The following is a 15,431-nucleotide window of genomic DNA, read 5'->3' as shown; positions in this document are numbered from 1 at the left end:
AAATGACCTCCAGGATGGTTAAACGATCATGTCACACATCATATTCCTGAGAAATGCCTGTGTACTTACTAGAAGCAGTGCACTGAGTACACAGAGTCCTTCCTCATGGCTGTTTTGGTTTTGTGCTGCCCTGGCTTCACTATGAAGGACCAACGGGTGGGGGAAGGTTTGGCGAGTCACCCTTGAGTGACACCCTCTAGAAATAGACAAGGGGGCAACACGAGAGGCCGACGGCAAAGCACAAACATCCCAGAGAGAGGCAGGAGCCAGGATTGCGAAACCCAGCCAGTCTGGGGTTAACCTCTGTCTCTCAGCAGAGGAACAGTCTGAACGGATATTGCTGATAAATCCATCCACGTTTGGTCTGCTTGGATGTTACTCTCATACAGGGATATTGCATCACTCGCTTTCTCAACTCTTCTGTGACAAACTGTGCAACACAGTGACACAAAGGTATGTCATTTTGCCATCAATTTGGACAATGGCCTGTTTCTGTGCTTTGTTGCCCTTCTGTTTATGCCTCAAGCGTACTTGAAGAGTGTTAATCTGTAAATGGTTATACAACTGTATAAATTAATTGTAATTAAATACACTGATAATTTCAAAGCAGGGTGTTCACTCTAAAAAATAACAACACATTGGCCGGACATTCAATTGTCTTTTTCATCAGAAACATATCTGTAGTTTTTGCCTGTGCTAGTCACCCTGGAATGACGTCAGTGTGGCCGTAACAATAGTGTGCCACAGAGAGTGCATGCCAAAGAGGATGGCATGCAGTGCCAAAATAGCCCCTTTGAAAAGGCAGCCTTGTCCAGCAGTCACACGCATGCACTCAGCCACCTCACCACTCCTCAGATCCAGGAGACCTCCAACATGAAGCAGAAGCTGCTGGCTATGACCGAAACGTTGTGCCCACGCTCTCGGGCCGACTCCGAACCGGATCTGAAGGCCCAGGCTGGTGCCGGCGAGGATGAGAAGATGCGAATGAGGCGTGAGATCTCGTTGGGTAACGGTATCTGCCTGATTGTGGGGAACATGATTGGCTCCGGGATCTTTGTGTCACCAAAGGGCGTCCTGATGCACAGCGCCTCCTATGGGCTGTCGCTGGTCATCTGGGCACTGGGCGGCATGTTTTCGGTGTTCGGCGCGCTGTGCTACGCCGAGCTGGGTACCACCATCACCAAGTCCGGCGCTAGCTACGCCTACATTCTGGAGGCCTTTGGTGGCTTCCCGGCCTTCATCCGCCTCTGGACCTCCATCCTGCTGGTGGAGCCGGCCAGCCAAGCAATCATCTCACTGACGTTCGCCAACTACCTGGTGGAGGCGCTATATCCCACCTGCCACCCACCGTACGACGCAGTCCGGCTCATCGCTGCAGCATGTCTGTGTGAGTACCTCAGAGTGCCAGCTGAATGATTACATACAAACCACTCGTTATCTTTTTAAATAATATGTCATATGCAACCAATGCTTTCAGAATTGAGTTGTACTTCTTAAAGAACCGATAGAAACAATGTACATCAAAAACAAGTGAGAACAATTTTTGTGCACTGGATTGCCAATTGCACTGGAAATGGCAAATGTTTTAAGATTAGACAGGCTGCGGTTCTCTTCTTCTCTCATCTCTTCATCTCGCTGTGGGCCAAGTACAAAGTCCATCATCAAGTAAAGTTCTCATGCTTGATCTATAGCTATTGCGTTGCATGTAGGAGCATTGAATGTTTGTGATTAAGGTCTAGGTTTGTGATTAAGGTCCCCATGGTGTTAAAGTAGCAAACTGATTTTGCCTAGTTATTTAATTAGCTTTAGTTCAACTTAAGACTGCACTTTGCCCATCATTCAAGTTAAGGGCCCCTGAGAGTGTATGGCCCGCCTCCACCCTTGCATAACCAGTGTCATGGCATGCTGTGATTCATCTCTGTGATTGACCCATGTCAGTAGTGCAGCTTAAGAAATGTTTTCTGCAAACTCATTCCCTTACTGCTGATTCAGCATTACACTGATACAGCATAATTCAGCATTTCTTCTGTGAGAGGAAGTATGTGGGTGAAGTTGCTGAGAGGTCAACTCTCAATTCAATTAGGGCAATTCTAAGGGCCCAGGGGGGGGGGTGCCAGTGCACTGGTTGGCTCACTGGAATGGTATTTAGGTGAAAGTGTAAGAATATATTAGGTCACTCCTGCTCTCCAATCTGGATTTGACTCCCGTTTTGATTAGTTGTGTAGTTGTTCACTTTGTGAAATAAGAATGAATGATAGCTGAGATTATATTGTAAAGATACTCTTGCTTCTACACTCGACCCCCCCCCCCCCTTTCTCTCTCTCTCTGTCTCTCAGTCTGTCTGTCTCCCTCCCACCACTTTCTCTCTGTCTGTCTGCCTCTCTGTATCCCTCTTGAACATGTACACATGCACGTAGCCAGTAAGCCAGAGAGTGAGAAGGGAGGGCTAGTGCTAAGAAACATGACTACTTCCTCAATCGTTCTGTGGGCTGTACTAACCCTCCATAAAGAGGGTACACCTGAAGGCACATTCTGCTGTTTATCCAGATAGCTGCCATGGGCAACCCTCCTTTTCCAGCCTGTTTGTACAGTCAATCAGAATCAGCTGTTGTACCAGTGGTAGGTCTACAGTGCAGATGCCAAATCCCAGTCTATAATAGTCCCAATTCTTGCCTGCTCATGAAAGCATGGCTGTGATTCAACATTAAAGTAACAGTAGGCGGCTGCTGCTTTAAGAGAGCGAATTTAAAGATAAGTTAAGTTTTTAATGTGACATAACTGACTGCATCACCACATACATCACCTCTTTTAGATTAATTGAACAACTTGTGAAAGTGTAAAGTGTGCGCAGATACTCCACCCAGAGCACTCATAGCAACTTGCTAATGCTGCTTTCTGACATCATTTGTCCCTAAGAAGTGGTCTATTTTTCGTTCCTCCCCCCTCATTCCTGCATGTCAGATATTAACTGTACAGTCAGGCCACATTACTTATGGATTCAAAAGGTGAGACATAAAAGACTATTCCTAGGGTGACTTGACATTGATTTCTTTTCAGTAGCATGCATTTCCTGTCCTAGCGTTTAGAACTTGTGCAATTGAACAAAATGTGCACTAACAACCTAGTGTTTGTGATTTATGAAGTTTCATGACTTTTGTCGGCATGCTTTCCCTCAGGTATGCTGATCTTTGTCAACTGTGCGTATGTGAAGTGGGGAACGCTGGTCCAGGATCTCTTCACCTACGCAAAGTTAGCCTCGCTCATGCTCATCATCACTATTGGCATCATTAAGATCGTGACAGGTGAGGCAGGTTGGGGGTGGGTGGGGGTGGGGAGTGTCCTGAGATGTCCTTGGTGATGTGTAAACGTGTGACTACAGTACAGTCATTGACTCTGACATTTTAACAGGAAGTAACTTTCACAGAGGAAGTCTGAAATTAGGACAAAGGGATTTTATTTCTGCTTATTATATAGGATTTTTAAGTAATATTTTCGGTGACCCTCATGATGAGCACTACAGGGGCTTTCCCTCACTCTGTGTCCCTCCCCAGTCTTGCAACAGGTCTTTGTCACTTCTTTCGGTTTATCTTTGAATTGAATCTTTGAATTTAAATCTCAGCTTCTGTACCCTGTTAATGATTTAATCACATAGAGATTCCTCTTTCCTCTTCATTTCCTCTTTTTGCTTTCGCCATGAAATACTGCACGTAACACAGAGTACTGGTTTCTTAACAGGAGAAACCCGGAACTTTGACAATCCATTTGAAGGTTCCTCTGTGGATCCTGGCAGCATCTCTCTTGCCCTTTATTCTGCGCTGTTCTCCTACTCTGGGTGGGACACCCTGAATTTTGTCACGGAGGAGATCAAGAACCCAGAGAGGTAGTCCACACAAACTATACATCCCCCACCCTAACAGCAGAGTCACATGCATCAGGAACAGTGTTCCTGGTTAGGTGTTGTCTTGGTTAGAAGCACTGGTGTTTTTAATGTCAAGCACAATTTGAAAAGTTATGTTGGCTTGGTCTATGGCCAAAGTTAATCCGAATAATGTCAAAATACTGTAGAAACACATTGCTTAATGACACAAAGCATGACATAGCAAAGATGCTCATCGAGTTGGTCCCCTGCAATTGATACATGTTGTGCTCACAGGAATCTGCCCCTGGCCATAGCCATCTCTATGCCCATTGTGACAATAATCTACCTGCTGACCAATGTGGCCTACTATGTGGTGCTAGACATCCCCTCTCTGCTGGCCAGTGATGCGGTTGCTGTGGTGAGTCTCCAGAAACACGCGTATATCTCTTACACAGTAACAAAGAACACATTCTGATTTGAATGCCATAGCAAATGACCAGTGATGACATAGACTTGCAATATATCTGGCTTGTATCATCATCATACAGGGAGTGATTAACAAAATGGCTGAAAATAGATCACCAAGCCCTTCATCAATATAAGCTAAATGCAAATGGATGTTGCTGTTTACAGACTTTTGGGAATCAAGTCCTGGGCCCTTTCAGCTGGATCATTCCCATCTCTGTAGCAATGTCCTGCTACGGCGGCCTCAATGCCTCTATCATAGCGGCCTCCAGGTAACATGCTTCTCACCAATGACTCATTCTCTGTTCCAATCATTAGTCATTAGATGCTGCACATTTCCAGGCACATGATTTTACCAGATGACTATTCAGGCTTCCTATTCTGATGAGCGTGCTTCCTGGGTGACTGTTTCCTCATACTGCACATGTCCCATCTGGCAGGTTGTTTTTCGTGGGGGCAAGAGAGGGACACCTTCCCAACAGTCTGAGCCTAATCCATGCAAACCGTTACACACCTGTCCCTGCTCTGCTGTTCAATGTAAGATGGCTATTCTGGCAGTTTTCTATGCCTTTTACTTTTTTTTTTCAGGTTTCTAGGCCAAGTATACTTGCGTACACAAGGAATTTGGTCTCTGCATTTAGTGAGCACACAGTGAACACACAGTGAGGTGAAGCACACACTAACCCGGAGCAGTGAGCTGCCTTGCTACAGCGGCGCTCGGGGAGCAGTGAGGGGTTAGGTGCCTTGCTCAAGGGCACTTTAGCTGTTCCTACTGGTCGGGGTTACAAGCCTGAAGCCCTAACCAGTAGGCCACGACTGCGCCTACTTGTGGATAGTCAGTCAGAAACATCTATATAACAGGCAGAAATAAACATGCTGTATGAGCTAGATTATTTAATGCATGATCACATTTGGTTAGACACATTTGAAGCTGATACACAGGACACAATTGCGATTCTACTGTAAATAAGAACTACTGCATCATGGCAAAAACAACAATACGCCATCTGGGGTCCATTAGCTTCCTGTGTAGGGAAGCAGTGATGTGGACACTGTTGGCCCACAGCTACACTTGGCATTAACATCTGTGCGTTGTATGGTGTTGCAGGGGGTGATGGGACTGATCTTCCTGTGCGTGGAGGACGTGTTCCAGCTGATCAACTACTTCAGCTTCAGCTACTGGCTCTTTGTGGGTCTGTCTGTAGTGGGGCTCATATACCTGCGCATCACACAACCCGACAGACACCGGCCAGTGAAGGTGAGAGAGATGTGAGAGAGGATCGTGTCATTGGGAGTTGATTCTCACTCCCACTGTGATGGTGACAGTTATGAGAGATTTTCTCCTCCGAAATTTAGATAGCTGGTGATGCATGTGTTTGTGTCTGTATATGTGTGTTATGCATGTTATGTTTATCATGTTGAGATTTAAACAAATAAAATGTTTTGGAGGTTTTATTGATTCAGACAGAGGAAAAGACATTTAAGCACACAGGTTTCATCAGCCGACACTGAAATAACGTGCATGACTCATGCCACAACACCACCTAGTGTTTACAATGTCAGTGACAAACACAGAAGCTGTTGTGAATGTTAACCCCCGTGGTCAGGGCTGACAGGTGATGGATGACCTGCCTGCTATGGCATGAGTCCTATGTCCTTACCAGCTCCTGTGCTCTGTCTGTCTGTCTGCCCTCACAGCTCACTCTGCTGTTCCCCTACATCTACTGTGTGTGCAGTCTTTTTCTGGTCATCGTCCCTCTCTATGGGGACACCATCAACTCCCTCATAGGCATAGGCATTGCCTTGTCTGGCGTGCCTGTTTACTACCTGTGCATTTACCTGCCTGAAGAGAGGCGACCCAAATTCCTTGGCCGCTTGAATGGTAAGGAGCTAATGTTAGGCTACTGATCGGATCATTTCAGTGCAGGAGTAGCTCAGTGTAGGGTTGCTAGTAGTGTTACATTTAGTTTAATGAACATACGGTATACTGGCACTGAAACAGACCCATGAGCAAAAACATGTAATATGAGAGGAGAGGAGAGGAGGAGGAAAAGAGAGATATGGAGACAGAAGGAGAAGAAGAAGAAAGTGGGGGTTTTGATAATGTTGTTTGTCATGTTAGAATGACTGATGGCTGGGGCCACAATATTAGTATTGTTCCCATGGAGATACACACGGAGTCACCATGGTGATGTGTTGGAATCCAGCACTAAAAAGCTGAATAATTGGAGTCAGAGTAGGGGCATGTCTGACGTATAGTGCAAGGGTCTCATCAGAAGGCTCACTTCATTCATTCTGAATCTCACGTTGGTAATTTGACTTATATATGACAGCCTCAAGTCAGGGTAGCCTTCAATGGTTGATTATGTTAGTAGAAAGGGGCTACATGATAGATTGAACCATATGCAGGCCCTTGCATCACACAGTATTATTACACTCTGTTCCAGGGCGTCTAGTCAGGAACGTGGAGTGTAGGATCTCTGATGTATTACGTTTAACCACTGGCTTATTTACTTTCATGCTGACTACATTGGCTTTCATTCTGACCCATAGTCTAACCACCCAACCTTGTCCTTCTTCTCACCCCCTCTCTCTTCCACTCATCCCCTCATTCCCTCCATCTGTCTTTCTCTTGCACTCTGGTGCTTGTGGTCTTTTTTCTTCTGGTTTTCCGTGCGGCCAGCGGCCGTCACCAAATACGCTCAGATCCTGTGCTACTGCTGTCTTGCGGAGTTGGACATGGAGCCTGAGAGAGAGCCAAGTGGGAAGAGTCAGTGAGTTCCACTGAAGGACCCCACCACCCACCCCCTCACCCCCCATCTACTGAGAGCCCATGCCTGGAGCATGCCCTGCATGTCCTGACCTTCCCCAAATGGAAAGCACTGGTCAGGCAGGCCAGAGAACACTGTGGATGTGTACAGAAGTGTTACAGATGGTGACTGACATACAGATGATAATAGCGTTACAGGCAGTGACTGACACACGGATTATAACGTGTTGATCATATCGCTAGTTGCTTCATTTGACCTCATTGATGTGATGAAAATGGATGCACCAAGAACTAGTGCCAACATGTAAATGAATTATTTACATAAATCTCCACCTGCAAAGTTTAAATTTGTTATTGTTTTAAGTAACTATATGTCAAAACTTTTCAGCAGAACATGCTGATTTAAAGTCTCTGAATGGTTATAATTTGATGTATGCAGTTTTATTTTATTTTAAACAGTAGCTGAAAATAGTTTTGTAGTGTAAATAGATAGGTTTGTTGTCACTGTGTCAATGATTCAGATTAGACTTAATTCAATATACCCAAACGAATGTTTCTCACAAGAAATGAGTAGCATATACATACCACCTCTTCAGAGTATATGACAGCATCTAAAAGTATGCACAAACGCTTCCTCTGTACATGAAAAAACTGTCCCAGAGTAAACTTCAAGGAGTGAACTTGTCTCCCATTCAGACCCAGTTTCACAACGCCACCATTACCTTACAGGGAATGTTGCCAGTTGCACCTTTGAATGGTTTTACTTTTGTACAGGGTGTTTTTTTACTGTTGCACTTGATTAAGTGATCAGCTAATGAATGTTTTTTATCTTTATGGATGGATCATTTGTGGTAATTCATGTGATAAATAAAGAATGTACACATTGTACGGCAGTCCTCTCCCCAAATGAGGATTTGCATGATCTTATTGTTAAATATTTATTTTAAATATATAGAAAATATTTTGATAATAATATATTTATATTGTATTATATTAACATTTCATAATGACATTTCAATAATATATACATATGTTACTTTGATAACCAAATAATATCCCACCTTCAGCGTGGCTGAATGAAGTTTGAAGCTCATGTCAGGGTAAATGCATCCGGGGAAGGCCTTGGATACTTTGCCAGATGCTCCACACTCAAAATAGCTGTCTGGAGAACTGTGTCAGGTATCGGAAGTCTGGGAGGCAATTGTCTCTGCTGGGTCTGGACATGCATTAGACATGTGCTTCAACACATGCACTCCACCATGTGTGGAAATGTACCAGGCCCTTCCTCACCCTGTCGCTCCAGATTGACCTCTCAAAATGGATTCATCCTTTTTTCACACTCCTTTAATGGAACATTTAAAAAAAAAAAAAGCACAGACAGATCACCACATAATCTCTTTCCAAAGTCTCTTTATTATATCGTTACATATTTTCAACTTTCTCAACATTTCTCATTAGTCAATTGTCTAGCTAAACAACTACATCTATTCAATAGAGATATACTTGTGACCTTGACCCATTTTATCTCATGATTTGCTTCACACAATTCCTGTGCAGGGTCAGATGAGTGGTCTTAACAGTCTGTGCATTAGAATTACGTGACACTTTAGGTTTACAGTTCATCTTCAAGTTTTTATTAATTTGTCTTCTGTTCTTGTTCAGAATAATTTATGCTGGTAGTTTTGTTTGAATTAATGTATGTGTCCTCTCTCTTTGTTGAATTGACAAAGCCCATAAGTGAAGAATAAAAATTGCAATGTCGTAATGATTATGGTATCCCCAACTACCAGTATTTTAGAGCAGATACTCTACATACACATATGTATTTTATTTTACACATACATATTAGACTGGTGTTTAAATATAACACAGCTCTGTACTATGTACCATCCAGCTTTAAATAGGACTAGTATCAAGAAGGAGGCGCGCTTGATTTAAAAGTGTATGGACTGGCTGACTCAGTGACCCAATTCCTTACTCAACAGGAGACTGCTTCCCAGAGTGATTTAGCACAGGTCTGGTTTTGGGAGCCCTGAGTGTGTCCTATATGTAATACCCTTATACACATTCAATCAAAATAACAGTGGCGGCCAATATAATAGGCTATACAATAATACTCTGAATAAAAGCAACAATCAGCAGCTCTTCCTTGAAAAAGTCACAAACACTTTTTCACAAAAATAAGTACTGTAGGCCTATTAACTATTTCTTTAGAATGGACATCAACTTGAAAGTGTGCTTAACTTATAATACTTCCCTGGTACTTTACAATGGGAATTGTCCATGTTTCTAGAATCCAGTAATTTATATTAATTCCCATTCATAAAATCAGACTTATGTAATATTTAATTTAATAGTTACGAAAAATTCACTGTTTCCTATGTGATGTAATCTGCTAACCCATTCCCCTTATAAACCTCTGGCTTCCTTAATCAATGCTATGCCATCTTGATCCTAACCCACATGACAGTGCTGTGACAGACACGCGTGTTAGCGGCCTGACCCTAACCCTTTAAAACCTCTGTTTTTGAGATGGAGCAGATTCAGATTTCAAAGCGGACTGGCAGTAGCCTAGAGCTGTCCTGAGATACAAGACACTTATCAAAATGCAGATGAAGACCTGGTTGGTAGCATCTGTTGTGTTCCTGGGAATCATGATGGTGGTGATGGACCCGATGCAGGCTCAGTGTAAAGTCATATGGTAGGAACTTGTCTTTTAATAAACAACCCTGTGATGGTACACATGATTTCTTTCTGGGACATTCTGACTCGATGTGTGACCTGATATTTGTCTTCAAATGTGTGTAAAGATTAGAGAATTCTGTAAAACCAGTGTATGTTCATTTTAATATGTGTATACCAGCAAAATTCCAGAATTGAATTGAAACTGGCTCTTAAATTCCAATTCAATTCTTGAATTTCACTTGCAGGAAGCAGAATTGCAATTTGAATTGTGCACAACCCTGGTGTATAAACAAGTTAATAAATATGGTCCCTTTAATATACAATAAAATATACAGTACCTTGTATGAAGGGCATCATGTCATTATTTTTTGTTTAGTATGATATGCATATTCTTTACCAGTACCACAGATTTATCAAGCAGCTTGTGCAAGTATGATTCCTATGTTTTAACAGACCTTTTCCATGCAGGTTGTGAAAGTTTAGTGTGAAATATGAAATGTAACACATTTTTGTCTAATATAATTTGATCAGAATCAGATAATGTATCCTCTAAAATCTAAGTAAGACGTTGAGTTCAGTTCATCCAGTTATTTTAGAAATAATCATGTTGTCTGTTATAAATGTTTTAACCCACAACTTGGTTATCCTACTCTGCCTGGCAGCAAAACAGGTCCAAAGGTCACAGCTAGTCCCACCTTATCAGTCTGGATTTTTCATACACATAACACACATACTTGAAACAATTATTTATGGCCTCATGTGACTTTCCAGTGAAGTGAACACAATTATTGACCGATCATCACAAGACTCCCATGGCTCAATCACAAAACTCCCATGGGCCCTCTGGATACCTCTTCTGTGTGGTAGGCTCCAGGAGAGCTAAGGAAAGCTATGTAGTCAACATGGTGGACAGGCAGCATAATAATGAAATTATACTGGCAACTATTTTACCTTTTGCAAAACAATTGTCATGACTGATGTTTTGCTTTTGGATGAACAGCATTTGGTGTGAAACAGACACTTATTTGACTTCCTCCAGGCTCTTTGGGACACCCTGCCGAGAGGTGTCTGTGACCCTAGTGAACCAGATTAAAGCCTGGAAGTCTAAGGACAACTGTGAAACTGGTGGAGAGAGGTGCCTGTATGAGGTAAGAATGATGATTTAGCTTTCATACCTATTTGTCTTGACACATGTTTGAAGACACAAGGACATGTCTTATTCTGAGGTAAAAACACTATTTTCAACACTAAATAAGCAGCTAATAACTGTATCTATTGTTCCAATGAACTTTTCTTGAAATATTAGGAAAATATTTCTGTGTAGTGTCATGCAATTGGCAGCAATGTAGGCCTATTGGTTTTACAGTGCTATGTGGAGTCTTTTTTTGTTTTAAACTTAAACCAAAAATTAGCCTTACCAAAATGTTAATAAACAACTAATGACATGATGTAAAACGCCTATGCTCTGTGTTGTCCAGAAATCCACTTAAAATCCAGCAATCAGCATGCAAACCAGTTAGCGCCTGTCTGGCTCTTTTGTAATACCATGTTGTACCATATGTGGCCACTGTATTACATACAATAGAAGTCAATGGAAGAGTGTTGTGTGTGGCTGCGTTCAAGAAACTTGAAGCTTACAGTTCAGGAAAATGTCTGTGCCTGAAGGCCTCAGACACAAATAGGCTAATTGCCTTTTCAAACTTTAAACGGCCTGGCGCGTGCTTTATTACAGGCACAGTGCCTGAACACTGTAAACCCTGCTTTTAACAGTTGATGTGCTTTGATTTAACTTTTAAGGCTGTTACATTTTTAAAGACAGTGTTATTTTCAAAACAGTGTTATTAACTGTTCTTCTATAATGTTCTAACTTAACCATTTAGAGAGGAGGCCTTGTAACACTGGAACGGGATATAACGTTCCTGCTCAGAATGAAGTGAAATTAATTTTTACTCCCTGTCCGATTTTTAATCCCTGTCCACATGTGTCTTCCCTCGACTTCCATGCTATTTCTAGCTGCAGTTCGCCTCTACATTCTTCATCAAAGCTTTGCACACCTCCCGTCTGACCCAGAACGTGGAGGAGCTGAGTTTCACCCTTTACCCTTCAGAGACCTCCAGCGCATGCAGAGTTGTGGTAAGAGAAAACAGACAAAGACAACAGAGGCTCAGATTCATATCAACTATGTTATATACTCTAGGTTTTGAAGTGGTATTTTAGTGATGAAACAATTTACATAAAATATTAGGCTGTAAATGTTTACCGAAGTCTCGCTTTTGGAGTCATTTATTGTCATTTTAAGAGGTGCAAAAAGAACTTTCGATTGAGTAAATCAACAGTAGTTTTGAGAAGTGTTAATATTAATCTTTAAATGTTTATAAACTTATAAAGTAAACTCATTCAAATTTGATTTATTTGGTGTGTGTGTTTTACTGTATCTACCATTGTACCTAGTATGCTCATGATCTCATGCTATTCTCCTGTAATCATCTTTTGGACATCTCATTTTACAACAGGGTGTATCAGTCTCTGAGAACTGGTCCATGCTTGATGATAATGGAACCAACTACTGCACCCTTTCCAACCTAATAGATGGTGAGACACATCTGGTAACATGTTGTCATAGTACTACCTTTACGAAAGTGTTTGCACACTGTGGTCCATGATTTGTTTTATTTCTATGTCTATGGATAACATGATGGCAAAAATGATTGGGTCTGTTTCTTCTCTTTGCAGGAAGTGGACTGACCAAGGTTGAAGGTTTTAAAGAGTACACTAATGAGTGGATCTGTCTAGAACATTCCACTGCAAACTGCAGCATCTACTAATCAAACAGATGGTCTTCAATCTATCTAAACAGATTATTTCATAACTCACATATTCAATAAACATATTGCACGTAGACTAATAAGTCATATAGCTGTATAAACCCTTGTGCACTACTTCCATGATCTCATTGTGTTGTTTTATTAATTACCTTAGTGAGTTTATGTTTTAGGTTTCTTTACATAATAGACTATATTCCAATAAATTAAGGTTGCCATAAATAAACACATAATTTTAAATGATTATATTTCTTTGACATATAGTGATTGTATCTTTCTAAGTGAACTATGTGAATAAAAATTAAACATCCTCCTTCAAGATTTAGATAGCAAAATACCTCATAGTTTCTTATGCCTGTCTGAGGAAACAGTCGGGTAGGTTTGTTGTTCTATTTTGTTATATTTCATGCCTTACACTTTGTAATTATTTTATATCAATTCCTGAGATTATTTGTAAAGTCTGCACATTTTTATTGAAAAATGCCTTGGCTTGGTTGTTTTTTTCCTGATGTTCTATCATTTAATTGTGTTTTTATTTTGATATGAAAATTTACCAACATAATTGACTTTGCTCTAATTGGCCAACACCATGCACTGGGTGTATAGCTAGATTGCTGATTTGGTGTCTCTTATTGATTCAGATTGCTATGGGAAATTCAATGTTAACAGAGGAGGGAGCATATAAATGAGATCAGGGTTGAGTTTAACCTGGACAAACAGTCGCAAAGTGCTTGATCTAATATAAATAGAGGTGAACACACTGTTCATGCAAGCACAGCTGATGATGTCATTGTTTGCTTTCTTTCTGATGTATTTATTTATTTTGAGGCTGATGAAATCAATGTGAATATGTTTCATTCTCATTTCAACCTTTTATTCTTATGTTTCATTCTCATCTGTAAATGACTTTAGCTGAATACACCATGGCAGTTTTTTTTTTTGTATACATCATTGCTGATAGCGCTTCTGACACATCCACCAGACAATAGAAGACATATCAAAAGCCTGTTGCACACACTGTTTCTACCAAGCATGGGCTTTTCTATATGCCACACATCTATGACCATTTCTTTTCTATAGCCATTTACAGGCAGGAAAGGGAACAAACCAATTTGAAAAGCCTAGCTGGCAAGTCACACCAACATTTCTTATTTCAAAGTTAACAAGACAAAATTATTTTTGCCTCCTTTAATGAAAAAATCTGGTTACCCAGCATTTTGACTGAATTGAATTTGAACAGAAATCTTATGAAGTCTAACACTGCATGTGTATCTCACGTATCCATAGGGGCCTACTTAAAAAAACAGGGTACCCCCAGAATTGTCAGACCTAAATTTAAGACTTTTTAAGACCTTTTTAATACCACTTCAGATGAAATTTAATACCTAGCACCCATTCGGATAGAATAAATAATATTAAAGGTAAGATTAAACCTCAAATAATTACTATTTTAATTACTAAGTGTTTGAACATGCCAACATGAACATGACAGCAGTGCAGGAAAATCTATAAAATCAAGTTTGCAAGACTTCACATTTCCGAATCAGACCAGTCTAGATATTGTTCATATTTCCATTTGTTGCCTCATCCATCTAATGAAAACATGGTAATTTTGAGTTTTACAGACAACTCAGTTTTCCAATGAGCAGCAATACTGTGTGTGCTCATGCAGGAGGTCTGCGCATCTGATAACGACAATCTGGAGAGGGCGCTTTTGTCTTCAGCAACAGATTGTATAAGGTTGACAAGAGGTTGCGATATGGTGAGGGACAGGTCGTGTTGCGCTATGAAAGAACATACTTAGCGCAAAAACGGTCAGCCATAGATAAACGTACACAAATCATGACGCTAATATGCAAGGTTCTGGTAGGCCTACTGGTTATGGTTTTGTGCTATACATAATAATAGCAAAGTTTTAAGTTGACTATTTTAATTGCATGGTTATTTTTTGTCAACATACGCTCACAACCTGTCGTTAAAAGTGAGGCCTAAGCAAAATAGGCTACATGGCTGTCTGTGCGTCATAAACACGACTGACCCCCTTAGGTATGAGCTACACCAGGCGCGTAACTGAAGCGCTCCGTTCGCGACGCGTAAAATCCATTTTGGATGAATGGTCTATTTTTTCCGAATGTACGCCCCACTGTCACGTCTGGTGTAGCTACTTCCATTGATTATAATGGAAGCTAATTGTTGCAGCAGACGCAACGCGAACGGAACGCTTCAGTTACGCGCCTGGTGTAGCTCAGCCCTTACTCAACATAAAATAATAATATCGCGAACTGTTAACACGCTCAGTCAAAACCTTCCGTCGCAAATTGTGAAAAACATTGTTGTACATGTCATAACAGACGGGAGGCATAGGCTACAGTTTATATTGCGTCGCTTTACACATAATGTTAGTTGCATTGATTAAAAACTGTAACAATAATAGTACATCGGGTGGCATGATAGCAGAGGCTATCTGTTCAAGTCATAGGTGACACCCAAAATGAATGACCTCCCCTGACAAGAGTTTGCGATAGTAAGAAATTGTCTACATTGATGCAGAACACAGCCTCCGAATTCGCACATAGAGCTCACAATAGCATATCCAAAAAAGTTAAACGGATTGGGCAACCTCATCAGCTGTCTCGATTGTGTCACTATAATCCAACTTTTAGACCGTCCTCCAGATGTGTTCTTTTTTTTTTTAAGCAACCGCCCCAGGCCAATGAGACAAGCGTGTAGCTACAACATAAACAAAGCGAAACTCATGGCTGACGTATCTTTTTGAGCGATCTCTGATTGAGACACAGAAAGTTCTCAAGAACGTATTAGGTCTTTAAAC

General features: G+C 41.2%; 2 protein-coding genes across 3 annotated transcripts; both read left to right on the top strand.

Annotated features, from left to right (window-relative positions):
* Positions 1–200: 200 nt before the first annotated feature.
* Positions 201–7,992, top strand: LOC143133772 (Y+L amino acid transporter 2). 2 transcript variants are annotated; one of them, XM_076293636.1, is made up of 10 exons: positions 201–453; positions 856–1,387; positions 3,177–3,302; positions 3,736–3,880; positions 4,154–4,277; positions 4,493–4,596; positions 4,765–4,861; positions 5,433–5,582; positions 6,023–6,206; positions 7,008–7,992. In XM_076293636.1, exons 2-10 carry the CDS (start codon positions 874–876, stop codon positions 7,100–7,102), a joined length of 1,539 nt encoding a protein of 512 aa, XP_076149751.1. In that variant the 5' UTR covers positions 201–453; positions 856–873; the 3' UTR covers positions 7,103–7,992. The 2 variants fall into 2 exon arrangements, with proteins under 2 accessions (XP_076149751.1, XP_076149750.1); XM_076293635.1 differs by having other exon boundaries at positions 201–1,387.
* A 1,290-nt stretch (positions 7,993–9,282) lies between these two features.
* LOC143135461 (uncharacterized) lies at positions 9,283–12,850 on the top strand. The gene is made up of 5 exons (XM_076296126.1): positions 9,283–9,795; positions 10,819–10,927; positions 11,793–11,912; positions 12,293–12,371; positions 12,513–12,850. The coding sequence occupies exons 1-5, from the start codon at positions 9,701–9,703 to the stop codon at positions 12,602–12,604; spliced, it is 495 nt and encodes a 164-aa protein (XP_076152241.1). The 5' UTR covers positions 9,283–9,700; the 3' UTR covers positions 12,605–12,850.
* The last annotated feature ends 2,581 nt before the right edge of the window (positions 12,851–15,431 follow it).

This window comes from Alosa pseudoharengus, unplaced genomic scaffold (genome assembly GCF_046254945.1).
Source record: "Alosa pseudoharengus isolate Yale_2024_CS ecotype anadromous, Long Island Sound unplaced genomic scaffold, YU_APseudo_1.1 YU_APseudo_1.1_scf_2, whole genome shotgun sequence".
NCBI classification, from domain to species: domain Eukaryota; kingdom Metazoa; phylum Chordata; class Actinopteri; order Clupeiformes; family Clupeidae; genus Alosa; species Alosa pseudoharengus.
Note: the sequence above shows the minus strand (reverse complement) of the source record. Positions and strands in the feature narration are given on the sequence as shown.